General features: G+C 43.1%; 2 protein-coding genes across 3 annotated transcripts in view; one reads left to right on the plus strand and one right to left on the minus strand.

The window, feature by feature from the left end:
• The window catches only part of mrto4 (MRT4 homolog, ribosome maturation factor), a 286,325-nt gene extending 281,094 nt beyond the window's left edge, over positions 1 to 5,231 (minus strand). Inside the window, exon 1 of the mRNA XM_072452665.1 lies at positions 5,217 to 5,231. The gene's annotated coding sequence lies outside the window, so the exon portion shown is untranslated. The remainder of the gene's footprint in view (positions 1 to 5,216) is intronic.
• Positions 1 to 27,037, plus strand: part of vgll4b (vestigial-like family member 4b) — a 54,339-nt gene that overhangs the window by 9,408 nt on the left and 17,894 nt on the right. Inside the window, exons 1-2 of one of the 2 annotated variants that reach the window (XM_072452663.1) lie at positions 14,463 to 14,813; positions 22,080 to 22,272. In XM_072452663.1, the coding sequence (XP_072308764.1) occupies positions 14,732 to 14,813; positions 22,080 to 22,272 (275 nt within the window). In that variant the 5' untranslated portion in view covers positions 14,463 to 14,731. Of the gene's footprint in view, positions 1 to 14,462; positions 14,814 to 22,079; positions 22,273 to 27,037 lie in introns of those variants that run through there. The other variant, XM_072452664.1, reaches the window with a different exon arrangement.

A 27,037-nucleotide genomic window follows, 5' to 3' on the forward strand; every position in this document is an offset into this window, starting at 1 on the left:
TTACTTAGAGTCCTATGTTTTCACTTCACCACTAATCACATCTTATCCCAGATACTTCTCTTTTCCTCTAATGTACTGAACTTACTTCAAAAACAGTCAATACAGGAAATGGCTCAATACTTTCTGTCTCTCCTCCGTTGTAGTTTTGGAGAGATGCACGTTTTTCTCTTATTCAGTGTCTTATTTCAGATCTGATGCAGTTTTCGCTAAGATATTGATCGTTGATTTATCATAAAACACCAATGATGAAACTAATCCATTTGAATTGACTTGTAATCTCACTTTGGGGGCGCTCAAACTTGTCCTGGTTTTGTCCTAATTTGTGCTGGCACGATTCTTACATTTCAACTAACTCAATTCCAATACTAAGGAATTTACCCGATACTCAATACCGATTTCGATACCAAAAGAGACACAGTCATTTTCCATTCAAAACAATAGTGCTTTCTTTATGTTTCCATGTGTTTTTTCTCTTTTTTTTCCGATCAGATCATCTAAAACTGCTCAGTAAAGGTCATGTTTTGTCTTGTTTACGTGAAAAATAAAAAGGACCAATACTTGTTCAAATTAGTATCAAATGAATATCCAGTTTTGATACCAAATTTCAAAAGATTTCTTAGTTAAATTACATTTCTGAGTGAGTATGAAGCAGCGCAAAACAGATTTATTGTTTTAGTTTTAGTTTTAGTTTTAGTTTAGTTAGCAGAACGTACATAAGTCTGCTCAATTGTGGCAAAAATGATCATGATTATCTGACTCATAATTCAAATCACGATTATTTCAAACAAGTACTTATATATGGTCAAAATTAACCTGCAAGTTAATTAAAGTTTTGACTAGAAATTTATTTTATTAGTTACGTTGACACTAGCATTTTAAAAGCCTCAGGTCAGTTCAGGTACAGCTGGACATTTCAGTGATAGTAGCATCAGGAAACCTCTTAAAATCAACTCCACTTGCATTTACTACATGTTCTCCATTTATTTTAGGTCTTCCTGTCAATTTTAATTATTGATTTATTCATTATTGTAAGTAATAAACCAAATATTCACCCAAAAGATCCCAAAAAGCCAATCAAAGAACATTTCCACATGTAAACTCAAATGCTCAACAGAAGGTAATTAACTGTATTTTCAATTACAACATTTTTGTAATTGAATGGGCTAACAATAGAAATAATAACTTATATTAATTGCACAGCCCTTTGTATGTCTGCGGTTCAGGAGCTCACGCTGTCACAGGACGTCTTCTCCTTCGTCATTGTTTCAGTTTCCATGTTTTATTCAAACTCAAGTCACTTTTGAAGCTGGATTGACAGGAAGCAGCATCTGAACATAAACACCAGGTTTTTGTTTTGTTCTTGACTTGAATAGTGCTTTTTGTCTGCATTGTTTTAGCTGTTTCTTTCATTTCCCATTGTCAGATTGCTTACATTAAAACTATTATTTACATTGATATTCATGATTAAGTGGCTGGCATTTCATATTCTGTGAAAAAAGCCATGTGTTTTTCTCCAAGATATAATTAATTTACCTTCTTATGCTTTATCTTTGAAAATGGCAAATACATTGACTTACTAACCCAATTTACATTAATTTGAGTAATAAAGGGGAAGTTTAAGAGGAGAAACTACAGGCAGAACTCGCCTGCACATGCCAAACTTTACAATCATGTACTTAAAGGATTCGTTGAGTCTAAGTCTGATTTATGAATGGTTACGCTAATTTTTAAGTAAGATCTCTTTCGCTCAAAAACAAATAAGTTCTCCAAAATACCCTCTATCCATTTTTTTGTATCTAATATGTCGGCAAAATGAAGCAAGTCAAGCAGAGAAAGCCTTACTTTGCTTTCATGTTTAATCCTTAATCACAGTTTCTCACTCGCGTTTTGAAATCAAACTTTCTGAATGAAAAAGTAAAGATTCTAAATCTTAAACAACCTGATTTTTTTAGAGTTTTCCATAAACTGAACAGTGATTACTTGCCTTCGATTCACACAATTATTATTTTTTTAGTTCTTCCTATCGATTCTCGATAAAACAATGAATCTTCACAACTTCAAAATACAAGTGAAAATAGCTTTTAACAATGACCACAGTATTTTAAATCAAAATGTCAAAAAAAGAATAAGCTAGTTCTTTTCTTCTTCAACAAAAACGCCATTTGGAAGCCTTCAGTCACTATAATTCACCATTTATTAGGTAAAAAATGTATTTGGAAAATCTCGATGTACAATAGAAATAATAGTTTGACTAGTGGAGAACTAAAAGAATCGTTAGCTGCAGCTCTGCTAACCATACTTTGATGGTTGTTGGCGACTTTGTACATTTTCCCTCGTCTGCCCGTGCACCGGGAGGTTTTGGAGGCTTCAGTTCACTGGTGTGTGGAGGTTCTTGTGCCCCGTGGTCTGGTGTGGGACCAGCCCGACTGTAACACGACACAGGAGCTGCTCAGAGCGAGGCGTGGCCTGGAGGGTGAGCTGTGGAACTCATCTCATTGTGCAAATCCCCAAAGAACACGTTTCGTTGTGTCAGAAGCAGCTGTTACTTCCTGCGGCTGTGGGATTATTTACCTTCAGTATAACTCCTGAATCCTGTGGACTAAATGTCACAAAGTTATTGACAGTGACACCACTATGCTTCCTCCTACTCTTTTATCCTTATTATTATCATCTTTTACACAAAACCTGATCAGTTAAACAATGTAAAGCTGGATTAAGTCGTTTCACTGACCTGTGGGTGTAGAGATACAGTCTCTTCAAATACTTTTGTACTTGAACTATTTGTGGAAGATGGCAGATTTGACCTCAGATTTATAAATCAGATGTAGTCGTTTCCCCAAATACATTTGAACTTTCTTGGATCATTTCTCTGTACTTTTACTAGAGTACACACATTTTCATTTAAAGTTTATTTCACAATACGGTTTGTATAAAACTGATTTTTACATTTTTGAGACGGCATCATTATTACATCAAAATGCCTTCTGTTTTTCTTCAATAAAACAGTTTCATTTTCAATATAGCAGCTTTCAGTCAATGCAATTCACCATCTAATGTTGAAATAAAGTACTCTAACCAACACCATGACCAATTTACTTCCATTCACATTATCTACATTCACATTATTAAGTCTATACATTACCTTCTCTCATGTATATGATCAGCTGCATGAAATCAAACTTTCTGAACAATAAAGTAAAGTTAATGTGACTTACACTGACAATATATAAAATGCCTCTAAAATGATCACAATTGTATTTTGTCGCTTGCTTTTCCTTCCTTTAACCTTAATAGCTTATTGGAAACTATACATATTTCGGTTTTAAATTGTATAATTGTACAATATGAATTAATTGTGATGAATTAACCCAGAAAGTGTTCCACATTAGAAAACGTTCTTTAGTTGTGCTCATTTACCAAAGTGGTTTATGGCTTCGTTAAAATGGATCGTCGCTGCCTCGTTGCTCTTGTTTTAAAGCTCTTCCATCACTGCCAGGGGCCGCTCCCTCGGGGTCACTGTGAAGCCGTTATAACCCGGGTCAAGAGGTGAGGTCAAGGGTCAAACGGTCCCAACGCAACTCGCTCTGGGCAGAACGGAAAAGTGTGCCAGAGCTTTCTAGAACGCGGCGCCGTTCCAAGACTGGAGACGCAGTATTAATAAGTATATGGTATAAGTATATGGTATTTGTCATGATGAATATCTAAAAATGTAGAACCTGATCATTTAGATTAAAGGCAGAGTCCATCATCCCACTCTATTTCATAATTAATTTAACGTTGCATCATCTCAGAAAAAGGGTTCATACCAGTTTTGATGATAAATAACTGTCAAATCTTTAGAAGTATTAAGACTCACATTGAGAGTTTTTTGTCTTATTTATGTGATTTATTTCAGTGTCAGTATTTGTTCATCTGCCAGTGGTAATAAGTTAAAAGGACTGAAATTAGGAACGTATTATTTTGGTTTGAAGAGATTCGACATCTCAAGGAAAATTATCTTAATTCAAGTAACATGAGATTATTTTCAGTTTCACGTTGTTGTTTTTCTTATTATAAAGGAATAATAGAGGATTTTTGGCGACTAATCTGAGTCTCATCTCCTCGTGGCGTGGACAGCCGAGTAGTTCTCCCACATGTCAATCATTCCGTGCGTGCTATGCTAGTGCACACCTGCAGGCTAGTTCCCAGGATAGCAGCACGTTTCCCTGGCTGCACATGCGTGGTTGATATGCCGGTGTGTGTTTAGTGAGTTCCTTCAGTGAACAGCACAAAATGACGAGAGAGAAAGACTGTGTTCGAGCTCAGAAGAGACGGAAATCTGCCGAGACGAGAGATGCGTGTGAACCGTCGTGCTAATAAACAAACAAACACGTGTAGCAGCGCGGCTGTTGAGGTTTGATTGAAGGCCTCTTGGAAACAACAGGAGGTGTTAGTCCTTTTTTTTTTTTTTTTTTTAAAGGACTAACAGTTGCTTGAGTTCTCAAATCCGGGAAAAATCCTCTATTATTCTGTTCATTACAAAATGTCTTGTTCCATTATTAGATCATTTTACTCAGGTTAAATCTATTCAAGTAGTCAAGAGTATTTTCTGTATACATTTGAGGTATAACCCACAAGCCTAATCTCAGTTGAGCTTTTTAGTGTTTTTATTGTCAATCATGAGACAAAGAAATTATAGTTTTACTGTCTCTTAAGAATGTGTTCTCTCTAAGTAAAGTCACAGTAGTAATATTCGAGAATTTATTTTATAGTAATACCCACTTTCAAACCTTTTCCTTCCCTGTAGCCAAACGAACGCTCCAAAAGTATCCATTTATTGTGTCCATGGCAGGAGTTTAGAGGCCCAAATACATAGTTCTGAAATCAAGTGGAATACAAATACTGCCTAAATACATTTTCAAGTTTTCAGTGTCCACTGTGTGTGTACTTAACAACTTCATTAAATCCCCATTTATCTATAAGCGCTCCGTCATCCCACATTAAAAGAAACATACTGTATATTTGATACATGATTTTAAATAAACTCTCAGGATTCCTTTCTTTATCTGAATGTGTATATTTGAAGTTCAAATTCCTTCGTTCCCTCTGAGTAAATGCCACTTTTATTGACAGACTCGATGCAGCTCTGCTTTTGCGTTCTCACCGAATTCTTCTCTTCTCACTGACCACACATGCCGCACATTCCTCCCATACGAACGTTCTACCAAAATACAAACAAACACACGTGAAACGCCTGACGGGGAAGATCTCAAAAAACTCTGACTTGGACTGCACGATTTAAGGTGACGAAAGGTGCATTTTGACTTGCACAATCACATCGGAATAGGGACTAAACTGGAACTAAACCAAGATTAGACCAGGAGGACTAAACCAGGACTAGAACAGGACCAAACTAAGACTAAGGCATCGTCCAAGCCAAGTTACAGCGCAGTTCTGTGGAAAGGCGTGCTTTTCCCAAGGTGTTTTTGACCCAAAATGAAATAAATGGATGAATAAGTCTTAACACCGTACTGTGAAATGGAGAAAAGTTACAAAATATTAAGTCCACAATGGAGAAATGTCACTCTTTCAAACGCAAATGACAAAAACGGCAGCAGAAAAATAAGTATTCAAAATGCTGCAGATGAAATTGGTTCGTGTTAGAAGTGATATTGAGGTGTTTGGTTTCTGAAAATGACGTTTTACTCTGAAACAACACGGAAATGTTTTGATGTCCTCTTAAAACTAAGTCGTATTGATGGAGTCCTGTTATATGCAACGTTTTCAGGACATTAGCATTAGAAGATCCCAAAATATGAAATGATAAGATACAGGATGCAAGTGGTGTCAGACACTGGTTTAAAGGGACCTACTCTATTCTATACACTTAGCATTTTGAATGAAGGCACAACGTTTTTACTGGACAAATGATCACAGAAATGTTTACCTATTTATTACAGATTCTAATTTTGTGAAGCTTAAATGCAATATCCAAGCGTTTTTTCCCCCCATCTTTTCTACATTTCTTCACTTCAAATTCAAACTGTTCACTTATTTTTGGTTTAAACCCTTAAAACCCTCAGTATTTAGCTCTAACGTCGCCTCCATTCAGGACACTTGAACATTTTGTCAATAGAGGCCGAATATTTAGTTGTTTAAAATGTCCATCGCTATGACAACGGCCGGAATTCCTCATCACTCTGCGACCCATGGAGACAGGACTCGCTCACATTGCTTCCTGCTGCAGCTGGTGAGCACAAGTGCCTCGTGCAGGGGCCAGAGCCGTCACCAGTAACTGATCCCTGTACTTCCCAGATAATGTCGCTGAGTGCTCAGAATGTTGTCATCGGTCCCCCTGGTCCCATTTGTCCCCGTGATCAACTTTCCATAGCATGACATCACATCACAGTCAGTACAGTTTAATTAGCATGGAGCTCGGCACAGAGGCTTTAAATACTCTAATCCCCAGGTTAAGTCATGGCTTCTGCTGGACTTTGTTGTTGTGCCAGGCGTTTTTCCTGTTTACGTTTGTTTACTGTGACATACATCTGTCAGCGCCAGGTTTTATAGAGCCGCGCCGCTGTTTTTACATGTTTATGGTGGAAACAAACGCTGGCTCAGAGGACACTTTCTCTGGAGGATGCTGCGGGAAAGATTTAGGAAAAACATCTCATTCAGATTTGTTGCGATTGCGATTACATTTACGATCGGTTTAAACAGGAACATTTGAGAGCGGACTGAAATGTGAATTGCTGCACTTGATACAGGGAATACATGTATTTCAAGACACTAAAAACATTATGTTGTGTTGTAAATGACATACGGCAAATGAAAAAAATCACATGTGGACTCAACTTGAAAATGGACAAATTTGACAGAAATTGGACTGAATGGGACAGTTATTTGTTGGATGCTCCACTTTCCCAAATTATTTTTTTTCCCCCTCTGGTCTGGTCTTGCTTTTTTTTTGTGTTGTTGAAAAAATGAAATAAATAATAATGTAATACTGTAATTATGTGATCATTGTAGAGGACGTTATAACATGAATAATCCTCTAATTGTAACTATTCACATCTCTGTTGTGATTGACCTGAAAGCATCAGACAGTTTAGTTTAGAACATAATAATAAAGAACCTAAATGATAGCTTTACCTCAATAGTTTTTAAATCATGATATCTTAAAATGTACTGAGCAAAAGGGAACAAACTTGTTTTTTTCCTGTCAATTCTACTGTAAAGTTATTTCCCTCAAGTAAGAATAACGTTTCTTCAAAATAATATTACTCAAGTAAAAGTACAAAGTAAGAGTAAATGTATATAAGATTGTCATTTATAAGATAACCTTTATTTGTCCCACAATGGGGAAATTCCACTGTTGCAACACAGATTAGGCACAGAAACAGATTAGGCACCCAAGTAATAATAAAAAAATAGATAACTTATAAAAACTCTCTCGTAGAAAAACTCTTTACTGCTGTTTTTGTAATTGGAAGGACAAAACAATTCTAATGAATGCTCAAAATCTGTTTCTTTTTCAGAGCATGGACACAAAAATGATAAAAATGTAATTATATCTTTAAGAGAGGAGCAAGTAACAAAGTCGGGTCATTTAATACTGTCAACATAAAAAGAAGAGGAACAAACACTTTTACTCAAGCAAGAGTTATTTCAAGTAGTAACGAGAGTAAATATAACAGAGGATTCACACCTCTGATTCCATGTATGCAAACAACATAAACCATAAAAGAAGAAACAGAAAAGAAACAGAAAAGAAGAGAGAAAAGAGAAAGCAGAATTGGTGTGAAGACGCAGCATCAGTAAACTAAACGGACTATTATTCATTGACAGTTTTCTCCTGGCTCGGCTGAACCGGCTTGAATCACATTTGACACGTTCTCGTCTTTCAGCCGCGTTCTGTCAAACCAAAACAAAAGTGACACTTTCACACAGTCTTTGTTTGGGGCAGAAACATGAGGCTTTTGTCAGATTGTGTCTTCAGCAGCGGTGTAACTTAACCGTTTTCCCAAAAAGTCCAACAAAAAGACAATCCTGACAATAAAACCCCAGTCCAAACCTGAATTTGACGTAGACTTGGACACATTCAAATATAATAACAAAGTTGATGCAAAACTACAACGTCTTTTTCGTTATTTAATCCTAAATTAATAGATAAACATTGAGCTAATTTGAATTTCAGAGTTGACTATTCAAACTGCAAATCAATACCGTCTGTAGAAACCATTCAAATGAGTTTATTTTACACTGAACAACTCATTCAAATGGTGCCAAACGCAGCACAATAGGAAACCAAACTCTTACGTAAACCTGCAGGACTGGTTTGTTTTAATGTCTTTGCTCTTTTAACCCTGCAGCTTTTCACTGGATAACAGCTTTTACAACAGACTTCATTCCACACCCGAGCGCCCGTTTATTCTTTAAAGACAAATCTGAGACGAGCCGCAAAATTATGTTACATTGTTTTTTTTACTCGACAATGACAAAATAAATTCTATTCTTCTGTCACGATGGTGCGACGTGGTGAGGGAAAAGTGGGAGTGGTTTATCAGATATTTACAACGTTATAAGCTTGCTAAAAGTTCTTTAAAGTGCACATGACAGGTTTTCATGTTTTTTGGTGGAATTACCGTATTTTCTGAACTATAAGTCGCACCTTTTTTCGTTTTGGCCGGGGTGCGACTTATATTTATACTTATACTTACATACTTATACTCCGGTGCTTGTGCTATTATTTGTTATTGTCACACTTGCAACTTATACGTTTTTTCTTCTTTATTTTGCATTTTTTGGAGACTTATACTCCGGTGCGACTTATAGTCCGGAAAATACGGTAACCCTGTGGTAAATATGTATCATAATTTAACTTCAGTCAAGTTTTAGTTTGTGAAGAAAATTTGAAAACTAAAACTTGAAAATAACAGGAAGTAGAGCTGAGTTCTAAAACGGAATCCCTCTGTGATGTCATCAATAAGCGACGTTACATTTCAAATGCAGGGACAGTTTTAATGCTACTGACACATTTGTCTGACAGTTTAATCAATAATTTAACAACAAAAGGTGTTATCAGGTATTGTTATTTGTAACCTTTTTGGCCCTTGTTTACATTATGGTTATGTCACATGTCCAACCAGGAAGTAACATTATAAACATCACCAAAATGGTCAAACTGTGGGGAAAAAAAGGCAAAAACAATAGAATTAAAATCTTAAATATGATATAATATAATAAAATGCATTTGAGTGAAATGTGTGGTTTAACCGGTCACTTTAAGTTTGAGTCTTTAGCGAGTTTCTCAAATGTCAAAGTGAAAATGCTCATAGACACTTGGTTTGAAACTCGTTATAGATCATGTTTTTTTCTTCCAAAATTGTCAAAGAAAATCAGCTGCCAGTTCTCAATTATCATTCATTTAGGGGGTCTTTACCTGTCTTTTGTTTTGATTGTCCTGCACATTTTGGCCCCTGTCCCTCGTCCCACTTATTTAGAAAATGTTCATCACTGTTGCCACTTGGAAGGTATAAAATGGAAAACGGCATAGAAAAATGTTCACCATGTCCCACAGCATTCCCCACCATGTCCCACAGCGTTGTTCACCATGTCCCACAGCATTCCCCACCATGTCCCACAGCGTTGTTCACCATGTCCCACGGCGTTGTCCACCATGTCCCACAGCGTTGTTCACCATGTCCCACAGCGTTGTCCACCATGTCCCACAGCGTTGTTCACCATGTCCCACAGCGTTGTTCACCATGTCCCACAGCGTTGTCCACCATGTCCCACAGCGTTGTCCACCATGTCCCACAGCATTGTTCACCATGTCCCACAGCATTGTTCACCATGTCCCACAGCATTGTTCACCATGTCCCACGGCGTTGTCCACCATGTCCCACAGCGTTGTTCACCATGTCCCACAGCGTTGTTCACCATGTCCCACAGCGTTCTTCACCATGTCCCACAGCGTTGTTCACCATGTCCCACAGCATTGTTCACCATGTCCCACAGCATTGTTCACCATGTCCCACGGCGTTGTCCACCATGTCCCACAGCGTTGTTCACCATGTCCCACAGCGTTGTCCACCATGTCCCACAGCGTTCTTCACCATGTCCCACAGCGTTGTTCACCATGTCCCACAGCGTTGTCCACCATGTCCCACAGCGTTGTCCACCATGTCCCACAGCATTGTTCACCATGTCCCACAGCATTGTTCACCATGTCCCACAGCATTGTTCACCATGTCCCACAGCATTCCCCACCATGTCCCACAGCGTTGTCCACCATGTCCCACAGCGTTGTCCACCATGTCCCACAGCGTTGTTCACCATGTCCCACAGCGTTGTTCACCATGTCCCACAGCGTTGTTCACCATGTCCCACAGCGTTGTCCACCATGTCCCACAGCGTTGTCCACCTTGTCCCACAGCGTTGTTCACCATGTCCCACAGCGTTGTTCACCATGTCCCACAGCATTGTCCACCATGTCCCACAGCATTGTTCACCATGTCCCACAGCATTGTTCACCATGTCCCACAGCGTTGTCCACCTTGTCCCACAGTGTTGTTCACCATGTCCCACAGCGTTGTCCACCATGTCCCACAGCGTTGTTCACCATGTCCCACAGCGTTGTTCACCATGTCCCACAGCGTTGTTCACCATGTCCCACAGCGTTGTCCACCATGTCCCACAGCGTTGTTCACCATGTCCCACAGCGTTGTTCACCATGTCCCACAGCGTTGTCCACCTTGTCCCACAGTGTTGTTCACCATGTCCCACAGCGTTGTTCACCATGTCCCACAGCATTGTCCACCATGTCCCACAGCATTGTTCACCAAGTCCCACAGCATTGTTCACCATGTCCCACAGCATTGTTCACCATGTCCCACAGCATTGTTCACCATGTCCCACAGCATTGTCCACCATGTCCCACAGCATTGTTCACCAAGTCCCACAGCGTTGTTCACCATGTCCCACAGCATTGTTCACCATGTCCCACAGCATTGTTCACCATGTCCCACAGCATTGTTCACCATGTCCCACAGCATTGTTCACCATGTCCCACAGCATTCCCCACCATGTCCCACACTATTGTCTACCATGTCCCACAGCGTTGTCCACCATGTCCCACAGCATTGTCCACCTTGTCCACAGCATTGTCCCACTTTTACGACCATTTAAGGTGCTTAATTCTACGTTTGAGCATCCTGACCGATTTATTCACCATAAGTTGTAACAAACGCTATATAGAAGCGCTGAGAAGGCACGTCGGGTCCTCTGGGTGCGTCCTCCTCTGTTTTGGCAGCCCGCAGCATGTTAATAAAGCGGTGGCGTGGCTCGTTTGGCAGGAGTGCGGGACACGCCCGATCGCAGGAGACGTTTAGACCTGTTCACAAAGACGGCGCCTCGGGACGATGAGCAGGTTCGGCCCTGCCGTAGATTGAGTAAATAAGTTTTGAAAACACATCACAACTAGCATCATAATAACAGGGAATTACACTTCTGTATGGTTTAAAGTCATGTTTATTGTGCGCTGGGAAGAAAATACAGCCACTGGACGCTTTATTACGGTAGATACAAAGTCAAGACACGGGGAAATGAACATTATTTCTTTATGGTTTGGAATTTAATGTCGTTAAGATTAGAAAGAAATTAAACTATCCTTTGAGAAGTCTTTGGTTAAACGTTTTATTGATGCAAAGTGTCAAAGGAGAGTGGCCAGGCAAAGCAAACTTGCATTCAAACTATGGATAAATGCTCTTTTCTTGCTTCCATTCCACACAACTCCATTAAACTGCTCTTCACTTAAACTGTGTGTCCCAATCAGAATAATATGGAATTTAACCGGCCCGTTGTGTAACCTTAATCCTTTTGAATCCTGTGGGGAAATCTAGGCCCAGATTGATGCTTTTCCTTTCCGAAATGTGTACGATTATGACTCATCAAATTAGTTTATACAATAAAAATATTCTGGATAAAATTTTTATCCAGAATCTTTTTATTGCGTTTTTAAAGTTCGGAGTGTTTAGTTTCTTATAGGTATTCTAGGCTATCTTAAATCGCATTCACACTTGTCATGGTTTTGTCCTTACGCATTGAGTCCAGTTTGGTCCTGATTCTTTACTTTACGATTATATTATTCATTGTTTCGTGTGCCGCACCTCATCACAGAAGCAAAATCCTCGTTTGTGGACGTCTTCACTGACAATAAAACCTTTTCTGATTCTGATTTTGCTGTGGACTTGGTTTGGTCCCGGTGTGGTCCTCGTCTAGTTCACATTTCTTAATTCATTCCCGGTTTTGAGTGACAATGACCCTCAGTGATTGCCGTAGCAATACTAATTCAAATATGTAAAGTGTCATTTTTTATAATATAGCTGTCTTTGGTAAACGAATTGCATACAGACCAGTTAAAAGTCATTAAGTAAACCTCATATTATTAATGTTTAAGCAAGAAACCCTGTATCTACCTGCGTTGCACCAATGAAATTTCCCCATGTGGGACAATAAAGGAATATCTTATATTTCCGGCTCTGTGTGTCACTTTTAAACAAACTGAAGTGTGTGGTAAACCCAACGACACACCCAGCTCTGTGCCTCGGGGGAACCGTCCTCTACTGTTTCCACACAAAACACGAAACTCGATCACTGTCAAAATCCCTTTGTGACCCTCCAGGAACAGGACTGTATCCATTACAAGCTTCTTTACACACGTATGTTCACATCACTGCTTTAACTGAGGACAAAGCACGATCGTGGCGCAGCGCGGACACCAGGGGGCAGTAGAGGGCCGCTCACAAACTGACAAACTCTTCATGTGTGAATGGTTAGACGTTTCCCTTTATTTGACCAAGTATTGGACAGAAATGTAATTGATTATGATTGTGTCTTATTTAGTGACACGATAATTAGGTCACGTGAACAATCTGTGATGTTCTGCAGTGGTATTTTTACTATTTGCCTATCACAGCCTAGATTACATCAACCAGTGGTCTTTGATTAAAACTAGCTCATACTTCAAGTAAAGGATACTAACTGGCAGCTGATGTAGAACTCTGTGGTTCTTGGATCAAATGTTGTAGTGGATTTGGAACAGTACATCAACAAGTCTGTGGCTTTCCCAAATAACATAATAGTATGTAAACTACTAAACGTCCTGTTTAGCCCACTACATGCCAGAAAACACGTAGACTTTGCCATTTCCACAGACTGTACCTTTGACATCCGCAGTATTCTAGCATTATAAGCCCCCTTCTCCTGCCCTGGCCCCGGCGGGGGGCTTTGGGGGCTGATCAGGGGCTGGTCTGTGTGTGGGGGGCTTTGGGGGCTGATCAGGGGCTGGTCTGTGTGTGGGGGGCTTTGGGGGCTGATCAGGGGCTGGTCTGTGTGTGGGGGGCTTTGGGGGCTGATCAGGGGCTGGTCTGTGTGTGGGGGGCTTTGGGGGCTGATCAGGGGCTGATCTGTGTGTGGGGGGCTTTGGGGGCTGATCAGGGGCTGATCTGTGTGTGGGGGGCTTTGGGGGCTGATCAGGGGCTGGTCTGTGTGTGGGGGGCTTTGGGGGCTGATCAGGGGCTGGTCTGTGTGTGGGGGGCTTTGGGGGCTGATCAGGGGCTGATCAGGGGCTGGTCTGTGTGTGGGGGGCTTTGGGGGCTGATCAGGGGCTGGTCTGTGTGTGGGGGGCTTTGGGGGCTGATCAGGGGCTGGTCTGTGTGTGGGGGGCTGATCAGGGGCTGATCTGTGTGTGGGGGGCTTTGGGGGCTGATCAGGGGCTGATCTGTGTGTGGGGGGCTTTGGGGGCTGATCAGGGGCTGGTCTGTGTGTGGGGGGCTTTGGGGGCTGATCAGGGGCTGGTCTGTGTGTGGGGGGCTTTGGGGCTGATCAGGGGCTGGTCTGTGTGTGGGGGGCTTTGGGGGCTGATCAGGGGCTGGTCTGTGTGTGGGGGGCTTTGGGGGCTGATCAGGGGCTGATCTGTGTGTGGGGGGCTTTGGGGGCTGATCAGGGGCTGGTCTGTGTGTGGGGGGCTTTGGGGGCTGATCAGGGGCTGGTCTGTGTGTGGGGGGCTTTGGGGGCTGATCAGGGGCTGGTCTGTGTGTGGGGGGCTTTGGGGGCTGATCTGGGGCTGGTCTGTGTGTGGGGGGCTTTGGGGGCTGATCAGGGGCTGGTCTGTGTGTGGGGGGCTTTGGGGGCTGATCTGGGGCTGGTCTGTGTGTGGGGGGCTTTGGGGGCTGATCAGGGGCTGATCTGTGTGTGGGGGGCTTTGGGGGCTGATCTGGGGCTGGTCTGTGTGTGGGGGGCTTTGGGGGCTGATCAGGGGCTGGTCTGTGTGTGGGGGGCTTTGGGGGCTGATCTGGGGCTGGTCTGTGTGTAAAACATCCGTGATATTTGAGGCGCTCCAGGGATGCCGTGGCGCATGCGCAGAGGCGTGTGCGCGCAGAGCAGAGAGCACCTCTGGAGCGGCGCATAGGAGTCATACCAAGCATAGCCTGCGTGTCAGTGCAGTCCGCTTACAGCTGGCCTGGAGGACAACTGACGCTACTTTTATACTTTTCACACCGACATTTACTTCAGATTACTCATCAAAGTGTTTTAAAGTCGTCCTAACTGGAGCAGCGGTTTATTCCAGACGCAAAGTCGCCTTTTTCTTCGGAATTTCGAGCAAAGTAAAGTTGGAGGCTGGGCCTTTAGCTTTCTGACCGCCGCTTGATAAAAGGAGAAAAGCTGGTCTTTTAGTCAAACTCGTTAAATGTTACTCACAAAGATGGACCTGTTGAACTACCAGTACCTGGATAAGATGAACAACAACATCGGGATCCTGTGTTATGAAGGTGAGCGGGTTTCGCACGCTGCGTTGTTTTGAACTCACGCTCTTCGCGTTTGACGCCCGCGGCTGCGGAGCTGGCGCTGATGTTCGGCTCCAGTTTGCGCGTGTGAAACACTAGAGTTTTAGTGAGTTAAGTCCGTTGTAACTCTTTTTGTTTGTCTTCAATCTCATCCTCGAGAATATGATCGTGCCAAAGTGTTAAAGCCCGAGTGTCCGTCACGTCACGGCGGCTGCTCCGGGACAAGAGAATATTACACTTCCATCTGACCGCAGGGCTTGGACCGGTCAACTTTAGCCTTTACTGTGGTTGTTATAGTCTTATTATTATGTCATTGTGTGTTGGGCTATATAGGTCACATGTCCCATTTACCCACAACACAATGTATTCCTGACTTTTATTTGAAATGAAGAGACATACAATAGTAGACGGTTAGACAGAGACAATAGGACAGAGGTTCACACTTGTCACTCATAGATGTCCATGTCCTGTTTGTGGACGAGAGGAGCTTTCAAAAGGAGGATGAACTGTATCCAGAGAAAGCAGACTCAGCAGCTGCAGCAGAAGTTCTGAAATGCTAAGCTCTGCCTTTTTTTGCACAGTGTTTTATCCCTGCAGACTTTTCATGTGAGCGGACTGTGACCTTGACCTTGAATGCTTTCAGTACTTTTTTTAACAGTAATAGTAATCAAATACGTTCATTGTAATTGGAATGGAAAAATAATTTGGGTTTTGTCGCTTGTTAGAAATATAGTTCATCCCTAAATGTGTCTGTAGTTAACATAAAGACAAAAATAAGCCACATAATTCATCTTTCTAAAGTCCCACCTCGGCTTCTTCTGTGTTTATGAGATTGTGACATCGTTTTTGAAAGAAAAAATACCATGCTTTAACTTGTAATCATGCGTAACCCACTTTTCTAGTTGCACATTTAGTTTTTGATGGTGTGTTTCCTGGTTTAGACTCGGTTTTGGTTCAGTTCAAGTCCAGGTTTCTGTCCGCGTGTGAAGAATCCCCCCGACATCACCATCAAACAGGATCTCCACGTTGCACCAGGACGCACGTGTATTGTGTTTGTGATTATTTCATGTTGCACAAAGTCAAGAGTCTCTCCAAGTTGATTTTTGGAGGGCCGTATTTGCTGAACAAAAGGAAAGAGCAAAAGCCAAGCGGGGACAGAGAGTCGAGTCCATTTGAAATCCAATCTCATCCTGATTTCCGTTCTGATTTTGTGTTTGAAGTCGTGTGCGGAGAGACGGCTTTGATCATGTGGCTCTAATGAACTTTGAGTGCTTGACTAATAACCCGGGCGTTTCACTCCACATCGCAGTGTAAAACCGCCGAGGAGCAAAGAGCCGTGTGGAGTCTTTCTGTTGTTTCTGTGTTTTTATGTTTGAAAAGCTCCGAGTGCAAAGTAAAAACATGAAACACCAGCACTTCAACCACCAGAGGACACAGAGAGCACATGCATGTTCTTTAACTGGTCACTGGATCTGATTCAGATTAATGCCATACTGTGGGGCTTTACATTGAACGCAATCGCCATGGAGACCAGCAGAAAAGTTTCATAGTGCACCTTTAATTTGCGAGTTAAAATATGACAGATATTCAACTTCTTTCAACGTCACCTTCATAAGATCATAGTTTATCAAGTTCATTTACTTTGTGTTTGATAGTTGAGTAAAGGCTTGTTCTACCAGTCGATTAGTCGAGTAAAGGCTTGTTCTACCAGTCGATTAGTCGAGTAAAGGCTTGTTCTACCAGTCGATTAATCGAGTAAAGGCTTGTTCTACCAGTCGATTAGTCGAGTAAAGGCTTGTTCTACCAGTCGATTAGTCGAGTAAAGGCTTGTTCTACCAGTCGATTAGTCGACTAAAGGCTTGTTCTACCAGTCGATTAGTCGACTAAAGGCTTGTTCTACCAGTCGATTAGTCGACTAAAGACTTGTTCTACCAGTCGATTAGTCGAGTAAAGACTTGTTCTACCAGTCGATTAGTCGACTAAAGGCTTGTTCTACCAGTCGATTAGTCGAGTAAAGGCTTGTTCTACCAGTCGATTAGTCGACTAAAGGCATGTTCTACCAGTCGATTAGTCGACTAAAGGCTTGTTCTACCAGTCGATTAGTCGAGTAAAGGCTTGTTCTACCAGTCGATTAGTCGAGTAAAGGCTTGTTCTACCAGTCGATTAGTCGACTAAAGACTTGTTCTACCAGTCGATTAGTCGAGTAAAGACTTGTTCTACCAGTCGATTAGTCGACTAAAGGCTTGTTCTACCAGTCGATTAGTCGAGTAAAGGCTTGTTCTACCAGTCGATTAGTCGACTAAAGGCTTGGTCTACCAGTCGATTAGTCGAGTAAAGGCTTGTTCTACCAGTCGATTAGTCGACTAAAGGCATGTTCTACCAGTCGATTAGTCGACTAAAGGCTTGTTCTACCAGTCGATTAGTCGAGTAAAGGCTTGTTCTACCAGTCGATTAGTCGACTAAAGGCTTGTTCTACCAGTCGATTAGTCGAGTAAAGGCTTGTTCTACCAGTCGATTAGTCGACTAAAGGCTTGTTCTACCAGTCGATTAGTCGAGTAAAGGCTTGTTCTACCAGTCGATTAGTTGAGTAAAGACTTGTTCTACCAATTGATTAGTCGAGTAAAGGCTTGTTCTACCAATCGATTAGTCTACTAAAGACTTGTTCTACCAATCGATTAGTCGAGTAAAGGCTTGTTCTACCAATCGATTAGTCGAGTAAAGACTTGTTCTACCAGTCGATTAGTCGAGTAAAGGCTTGTTCTACCAGTCGATTAGTCGACTAAAGACTTGTTCTACCAGTCGATTAGTCGAGTAAAGACTTGTTCTACCAGTCGATTAGTCGACTAAAGGCTTGTTCTACCAGTCGATTAGTCGAGTAAAGGCTTGTTCTACCAGTCGATTAGTCGACTAAAGGCTTGGTCTACCAGTCGATTAGTCGAGTAAAGGCTTGTTCTACCAGTCGATTAGTCGACTAAAGGCATGTTCTACCAGTCGATTAGTCGACTAAAGGCTTGTTCTACCAGTCGATTAGTCGAGTAAAGGCTTGTTCTACCAGTCGATTAGTCGACTAAAGGCTTGTTCTACCAGTCGATTAGTCGAGTAAAGGCTTGTTCTACCAGTCGATTAGTCGACTAAAGGCTTGTTCTACCAGTCGATTAGTCGAGTAAAGGCTTGTTCTACCAGTCGATTAGTTGAGTAAAGACTTGTTCTACCAATTGATTAGTCGAGTAAAGGCTTGTTCTACCAATCGATTAGTCGACTAAAGACTTGTTCTACCAATCGATTAGTCGAGTAAAGGCTTGTTCTACCAATCGATTAGTCGAGTAAAGACTTGTTCTACCAGTCGATTAGTCGAGTAAAGGCATGTTCTACCAGTCGATTCGTCGACTAAAGACTTGTTCTACCAATCGATTAGTCGAGTAAAGGCTTGTTCTACCAATCGATTAGTCGACTAAAGACTTGTTCTACCAGTCGATTAGTCGACTAAAGGCTTGTTCTACCAATCGATTAGTCGACTAAAGGCATGTTCTACCAGTCGATTAGTCGACTAAAGGCTTGTTCTACCAATCGATTAGTCGACTAAAGGCTTGTTCTACCAGTCGATTAGTCGACTAAAGGCTTGTTCTACCAGTCGATTAGTCGACTAAAGACTTGTTCTACCAATCGATTAGTCGAGTAAAGGCTTGTTCTACCAATCGATTAGTCGACTAAAGACTTGTTCTACCAGTCGATTAGTCGAGTAAAGACTTGTTCTACCAGTCGATTAGTCGAGTAAAGACTTGTTCTACCAGTCGATTAGTCGACTAAAGGCTTGTTCTACCAGTCGATTAGTCGACTAAAGGCTTGTTCTACCAGTCGATTAGTCGACTAAAGGCTTGTTCTACCAGTCGATTAGTCGACTAAAGGCTTGTTCTACCAATCGATTAGTCGAGTAAAGGCTTGTTCTACCAATCGATTAGTCGACTAAAGACTTGTTCTACCAATCGATTAGTCGAGTAAAGACTTGTTCTACCAGTCGTTTAGTCGAGTAAAGACTTGTTCTACCAGTCGATTAGTCGAGTAAAGGCTTGTTCTACCAGTCGATTAGTCGAGTAAAGGCTTGTTCTACCAGTCGATTAGTCGAGTAAAGGCTTGTTCTACCAGTCGATTAGTCGAGTAAAGGCTTGTTCTACCAGTCGATTAGTCGACTAAAGGCTTGTTCTACCAGTCGATTAGTCGACTAAAGACTTGTTCTACCAGTCGATTAGTCGACTAAAGACTTGTTCTACCAGTCGATTAGTCGACTAAAGGCTTGTTCTACCAGTCGATTAGTCGACTAAAGACTTGTTCTACCAGTCGATTAGTCGAGTAAAGTGGTATCGTCCCCTTTTCAAACACAGAAGCCTATGATTGGGTCAAGTTTGCTGAAACAAGATGCATATTGTTGTCTATTAAATGTCTATTACCATTGATAATATTAAGCTCTCCAAGGCAATGCATTTTATACTTTATATTTACTTTTGGTACAAATGAACGATGAAGCAACTCTGCAGGTGTTGCCCTGCCCACGCAAATAAACTGAGGTCATTACTGGAGAAACTTTCAAGGACAAAGCAGCACGTTTATTGTAAGTCTAAACACGTTGACCACAAAATCTGTGTTTTAGCTCCAAATCCTGCTAATTCACGGGGTTTGCTAAAAGAGGCACAGAGCACATCTAGTCTGGGATGTTTTGGAAAGGCAGGAGGCCGGTTGTTTGGGAGAGGACTCTTTTGGTTTCCTCTGGCCTTGTGCCGGAGTTTGTACAGAAGGTCCACAGAGGCCGAGAGTGAGAGGAAGACCCAAAGACGAGGAGGAAAACTACTACAGGCCTGGACTCTGGACTTTCCACTGCGAAAGAAATCAACTTTATGAATCTACGTTCAATGAGGAGGTCAATAGTCACAGGCCAGGTTCATGGTTTACTGCGAAAACACTGACGATGATAGCATAGCACACAGTCGTAGTATCGTAGTGACATCCTCCTTTATTTCTCCTTTTTCACCGTCCCATATCATTCCCTATAATCTAAATAAATCTAAATAATAATATAGAACAGTAGTGACTTGCAGTGTACAGTAAGAACAGGAATGAATAATGTTCTGTCAGGTTATTGCTTCGATAGAATACAATACTACAGACATTTGTGTTTGTAGTGTATGATTTATTCTGGCTAAACGTTATTTACACATGCTAAATTAAAAATGTTCCTTTTCTGGTGGAGGTCACGCCGCCTGCTTGTCTCCATGCAGATGTTATTGTTTGAGTAGAATGTTCCACAATATGGCATTCAATGTATCACCATATATCACCATGGAGACGAGCAGTTGGAGAGGCGAGTCCGCTCACACCGACGCCCCGCCCCCTACATATTCCAGTGTAAACCGCGTAACATCGGGGAAGTGACAGCGATGTTAATCATGAGCTACGTAGTAATTGTGATGTAATAAGTTATATGGCCCCACCCCACAGGCCCACAGGCCCCCTCCCCACACGCCCCCACCCCACAGGCCCCCACCCCACAGGCCCCCTCCCCACACGCCCCCACCCCACAGGCCCCCTCCCCACACGCCCCCACCCCACAGGCCCCCACCCCACAGGCCCCCACCCCACAGGCCCCCACCCCACAGGCCCCCACCCCACAGGTCCCCATCCCACAGGCCCCCACCCCACAATGTGTTTTGAATGTGGTAATGCACTTTGAATTGCACTTTTGCATAAATTGTGCTCTATAAATAAAATGTGATTGATTGCAGAACCTTTGACTGCTGCGTGCACCTGCTGCAGATGGAAAGTGTCAGTAGCTAAATCTGGTGCAGTTTTTTTTTCCTTTTGTAAGATTAATGCATTTGTAAATAGTCCAAGATGATTATTCTGTTATAGGCAACGTTATAGGCAACAACTTTGCAACTTTTGATGTACTATTTTCACTAAGTGCAGTCTGAAATATGCTTATTCTATCCCCTTCTACTAGGCCTGTCACAATATTTACTAAATCGACTTATTGTTTAGTAAGTAATAGCTGGAACCAATATGTATCATGTTTGCATTTTCTTTGCAATAGTGAGCAGATTTCTGTGTTTTTCTTTGTATGATTTAATGAGATTTGAGCTGTAGAGGTTTGTATAAGTAACTTCTATGACTTATTATTCATTCTGCTATTTATGCAGCTCAAGCCTTTTCATCATACAGTATATTTAAAAAGGTTGGTTGACATAAAATAGTTTCAACATTATCATTTACCGCAACATTTTTCCGTAGCAATACATCAGGCTTCAAAGTGTGTTATCGTGACTTCTGAATCTATATCCAAGTAACACAAACGCAACAGCTTCAATGTCTTTTACAGAGGCAGCTTCATTTATAGCTGTGTCCACAATGCTCTCCGTGTCCAGTTTAAGCACAAATGACTCCAAACCGCAGCCGCCATTAAAAGGCTTTTGGAGCGCGATAAATGTTTCTTCATGACACCACTGTTCCGCGTATATTTAGCTTCCCAAATGCACCGCTGCTCGCTCTCTCTCTCCTCACCCTCCGACATGCTCTCGCTCGCCCCGCGGTGTCCCATGGCAACAGGGATGACATCACCGGGGCGTTTTGGCAGGACGGAGGAACGGCAGTGAAAAGCAAAGTGACACCGCAATCCAGGACAAATGGCACGGAAAAACAAATACAACTACTTGTAACTTGTGTTTGGATTTAGAAGAGAAATGGGATCTAGGTTATAACGGCCTGTTCGTTGTGTGATTGCGAGCACTGACCATGCATAAGTCCTCTGACAAGCAATGCCACGACAATTTGAACCGTGATTTACGTTTTGATAGTTGGATTCTGTTCAAAGTTCACATTTTAAACCCGTCCAGGAGCATTAACACCTGAGAGAACATGTTTGTGGAGGTCTAAACTACAGGATTAGCGGCTTTCTTACATATTCAGACCGTCTAATTTGTGCTTTTCAAAGGAAATGATGTCAGAGAAATAACTGCCGTCTTTGCGATTTGCTGAAAATTGCAGTTTCGTTTAGGAGGTCCTACTTTGGGAAAGAAAAAGTCAGTCATTTGTCCAAGCCACTACAAAACTTGCACCGGTTTATGGTCCTTGTCAATCTCGTTATATGATAAAGAGTTCTTTGATCTAGTTGGTTTTATGCTAAACGTAGAGCGAAATATGGAAGATTGTGAGCCATAACTTCACTGTAACTGGCACTGACCTCTCTGTCCGTCTCTTGTCCAGGTGAAGGAGCGTTGAGAGCGGACCCCAGACTCCAGGCCCTGTCCCTGTCTTCCACCTCGTCCATCTCGAACCACCGCACGGGGCCTCCTCCCATCAGCCCCACCAAGAGGAAGCTGAGCGGGGAGCAGGGCGACAGCGACATCGACGACAACGAGCACATGGCCAAGATGAGCCGACTTTTCGCCGCGCAACTGTGAGTGTCCGCGCTGTCAGAACATCATTATCCTGTTAAAAGTGCAGATAAAAACACACAACCGTCCATTTAACAAGGCTTCAACAGGCTGTCTCTGAGCTGGAACGGTCTGAAGGGCGTTCAAGTTCTGCTGCAGTTTGAGGCTATTTAGATTGAAATTTACATTATGGGTGGGTTTTATTTTATTTTCTTAAAAGTTGACAAAACTATGAATTACATTTTTTCTTCCTCACACTGAACACATTTTAAATTTTCTTACTTTTACTTAATGTCAAACTAAATTACATTCAAAATCTATTTCCTGAACAACTTTTAATAATTGTAAAAAGGTCAAATTTCTTTTCCAAACCACATGTTTTTACTGACAGAGTTAAACCTTTTCTCTTTCTTGCCTGGATAAATTGTGCATAATTGAATCTACATAAAAAGGACATTTTTCAATTCAGAAAAAGCCAAATCTATCCAATTCATTGCATCGACAATAACTTGACTTTCTTGATTCTGACCTAATCTACGGCCGAACATGAGCCTTTTCTTTACACGTTTGTCTTAACTTTGCACATGCAGATAATAATCCACGCAAACATCGATATATCGGCAGAACCGCTCTAAACCATCAGCAGAACGAGGCTAAAGCAGCTCTTTCGTTTCCATTGGCTCCGGCTGTGACTCTGTGTCCGGGCAGGCGTCCGCAGAGCTTCCACTTTGGGCACGGCCAGGTTAAACTGGGCGGGGCGGGACGCTCTCCTCCTTATAGCCGCTCCGCACTACAGAAAGATTTTTCACATCTCTGGCGTTCCCGCATTCCCACTTCCAGAAATTCCTGAGATTCTCCAGCTCCTATTGCCCAAGACTCAGGCGCAGGTCTGAGGGCAGCAGAGTCAGACCTCTCCCCCTCCTCGCTCCCCTCTCCCCTCTCCTCCCTCCTCGCTCCCCCTCTTCCCCTCTCTTCCCTCCTCGCTCCCCCTCTCCTCCCTCCTCGCTCCCCCTCTCCTCCCTCCTCGCTCCCCTCTCCTCGCTCCCCTCTCCTCGCTCCCCTCTCCTCTCTCCTCCCTCCTCGCTCCCCCTCTTCCCCTCCTCGCTCCCCTCTCCTCCCTCCTCGCTCCCCTCTCCTCCCTCCTCGCTCCCCTCTCCTCGCTCCCCTCTCCTCTCTCCCCTCTCCTCTCTCCCCTCTCCTCTCTCCCCTCTCCTCTCTCCCCTCTCCTCTCTCCTCCCTCCCCGCGCTCCCTCCTCGCTCCCCCTCCTCGCTCCCCCTCTTCCCCAGGCTCGTCTTAGTCAGTCATGGGACTCCTGCCATTTCTATTTATTGCTGAGACATTAAAAGAGGTGTTGGGTGGTCCTCCTATGCAGTCGGGCGCACGCTACTGAAACACGAGCGACGTCCACGGCCGAGAGCGACTGGAAGAACACGGGAAACGGTGGATTGAAAAGTGCACATTCATCGCTCGGGCTTTATGTAATTCAGCGCCTTAAGCGACCGTAAACTCCAAATATGTTATGTAAAAGAAGTCAACTCTGCAGTCAAACTTTGAGCAATATTGTTGGGAATATTGGGAATAACGAGGAATAAAAAGTGTGTTTTATAGTTCTGACCATTGTGCATCTTTGAGGAGCTGCAACACACATTTACACAGAGAACGTTTATGACCCAATTCTCAACAGATCCAGGCGTGGAAAGGTTTGACCAAACTTTCTGTCTAGATTATAAGCTTCTCTATTGGCTCTTGGTTTATCTAAAGATGCATCCATCCCGTTTTTCTTTTGTCAGTTCCGATATTGATAATTGTCTTTAAAATCAGGTTCACGTGTTAATATTTAGTCTTTTTCGATAGGATTTGAAAACACCCTGTCCAAATAATCCTGTCCGGGGGTACGGAGGCCACAAGTAGCTTCAGCATTCTCCGGACCACGGCTCGGCAGCCAATCAGAGCCAAGCACACAAATTTCGTCGACCAATTAGCGCGCAGCATGCACATTTTCACTTGTGAACAGTAAACTGGAATGGCGGACTATTGTCAAACGCTTCTCGGCTCGATTTAATGATAATATTCCCTTTTTTTCCCTAAGATTTATTAATAAAATGGCCGTCCACATTTGAAAATACCCCTTCCAAAATACGGGAAGACGGGTCTCTAGCTAAAAGCCCGTATTTACTGAGTTGAAATTGTTTTAAAAAGTGTTTGTGTTGGAAAAACATCTAGATTTGCGATTTATGTTTAAATCATTCTTAACGATTCTGTTCAAAGTTCACGTTTGAACATAAATCGACAAAAAAGACTGAAACGGGCCTGACAAACTATTCAAAGTCTCATGTATTTCAGGAAGTGTTTGTACAGATCCGAACCATTTTAGCAGCTTTTTCATGCAGAATTGGACAGGATCGTTTGTGGCTCTTCACACCTCGTGCCGGACGTGTTAAAACCTGCATCTGCCGACACAGCGCGATTACGCCAAAGTGGGGAATGAAAGGTTGTTGTTGCAGAAAAGTCGCTCTCTATAAATAGTGTCTTAAATGAGCTGACACTGTAGGACACGGCCATTTTGCCTTTGTTCAACATCGTCAGATTTAGCGTCAGTGATTAACCCTGATTTGAAAATGATGGGTTTTTCGGGGTAAAGACTGTGTTGAAAGTAAAACGTTTGTCCCACTCACACACATCGGGTTGAGCAGAGATCGTTATCTGACACTTTCCTCACTGTCGAATCTGTCCCAAGGGCCGTTTTTGTCCGTCGACTTGCTGCCTTTGTATTGCTTTTCCTTTTATTGCAAAAAAAACAAAACCGTTTCCGCCATTTCAAAGTCGTTTTCAGTCAATTTAGCATTTTGGTCCTCACTCTACACACAAAATCTTGCTCATTTAAATGTGTTATTGTCAACAAGTTCACGTATCGTTTGTGCCCAAAATACTTTATAGTTTATTTGAAAGAGCATTTAACCTTGAACTCGAAAATCTCTGCTTAAAAGTGTCTTGAAAACGTGAAAAACATCTCTTGAGCGTCCTGATTATTCAGTTTAAAAGCGCTTTTCACAACCAAGTGGTCTCATTTTGACCCTAAGAGCTACTTTTACCACATCTGTGCTGGGGCCAAACAAATGGAGCTCAACTAGATGGAAAAAAGCGTTTTAAAGTTCATAAATGCTCATCTTTTCCATGGCATGCTGGGGATTTGTCTCTTTCAGCCGTAACATCCTCTGTAAAATACGACATAAAATACTGTCTTTCCACCTCGACAACTGTGATGTGTCATTTTCAATCCAACTATTTGTCGTTTTTTGAATGTCCCCATGTGGTCTTTTGTTTGTTCTGATATAGATCAAGACGATTCTCAAACTATTCTGGAAAGGTCATATTTTGTCTTGATACTTGCTCAAATGAATATCTAGTTTTGAGATGAGTTTAAGTGTGTTTTTGTTGTAGTTTAGTCATATTTCTGGGTCTGTAATGGACTAAAGAAAGACATGTCGTGTGCATGGATCAGCCGGCTGTAAAGAGGCTCCACACGGCGCGGGGAAAATCTGGATGATGATGATTCAAATCTCTCACAAAACCTTCTATTACAGAGAAGAAGATGTAAAAAACCTCCTAAAACTCCAGTAAAGTCACTCGTCTCTCTCTCGTCTCCCTCTCGTCTCCCTCTCGTCTCCCTCTCGTCTCTCTCTCGTCTCCCTCTCGTCTCCCTCTCGTCTCCCTCTCGTCTCCCTCTCGTCTCCCTCTCGTCTCCCTCTCGTCTCTCTCTCGTCTCCCTCTCGTCTCCCTCTCGTCTCCCTCTCGTCTACCTCTCGTCTCCCTCTCGTCTCCCTCTCGTCTCTCTCTCGTCTCCCTCTCGTCTCCCTCTCGTCTCCCTCTCGTCTCCCTCTCGTCTCCCTCTCGTCTCCCTCTCGTCTCTCTCTCGTCTCCCTCTCGTCTCCCTCTCGTCTCCCTCTCGTCTCCCTCTCGTCTCCCTCTCGTCTCCCTCTCGTCTCCCTCTCGTCTCCCTCTCGTCTCTCTCTCGTCTCCCTCTCGTCTCCCTCTCGTCTCCCTCTCGTCTCTCTCTCGTCTCCCTCTCGTCTCCCTCTCGTCTCTCTCTCGTCTCTCTCTCGTCTCCCTCTCGTCTCCCTCTCGTCTCCCTCTCGTCTCCCTCTCGTCTCTCTCTCGTCTCCCTCTCGTCTCTCTCTCGTCTCCCTCTCGTCTCCCTCTCGTCTCCCTCTCGTCTCCCTCTCGTCTCTCTCTCGTCTCCCTCTCGTCTCTCTCTCGTCTCCCTCTCGTCTCCCTCTCGTCTCCCTCTCGTCTCCCTCTCGTCTCCCTCTCGTCTCCCTCTCGTCTCTCTCTCGTCTCTCTCTCGTCTCTCTCTCGTCTCTCTCTCGTCTCCCTCTCGTCTCCCTCTCGTCTCCCTCTCGTCTCCCTCTCGTCTCCCTCTCGTCTCCCTCTCGTCTCTCTCTCGTCTCCCTCTCGTCTCTCTCTCGTCTCCCTCTCGTCTCCCTCTCGTCTCCCTCTCGTCTCCCTCTCGTCTCCCTCTCGTCTCCCTCTCGTCTCTCTCTCGTCTCTCTCTCGTCTCTCTCTCGTCTCCCTCTCGTCTCCCTCTCGTCTCTCTCTCGTCTCCCTCTCGTCTCCCTCTCGTCTCCCTCTCGTCTCCCTCTCGTCTCCCTCTCGTCTCTCTCTCGTCTCTCTCTCGTCTCCCTCTCGTCTCTCTCTCGTCTCCCTCTCGTCTCCCTCTCGTCTCCCTCTCGTCTCCCTCTCGTCTCCCTCTCGTCTCTCTCTCGTCTCTCTCTCGTCTCTCTCTCGTC

This window comes from Eucyclogobius newberryi, unplaced genomic scaffold (assembly GCF_026437365.1).
Source record: "Eucyclogobius newberryi isolate DKJ021-1_F unplaced genomic scaffold, fEucNew1.0.hap1 SCAF_19, whole genome shotgun sequence".
NCBI lineage: Eukaryota > Metazoa > Chordata > Actinopteri > Gobiiformes > Gobiidae > Eucyclogobius > Eucyclogobius newberryi.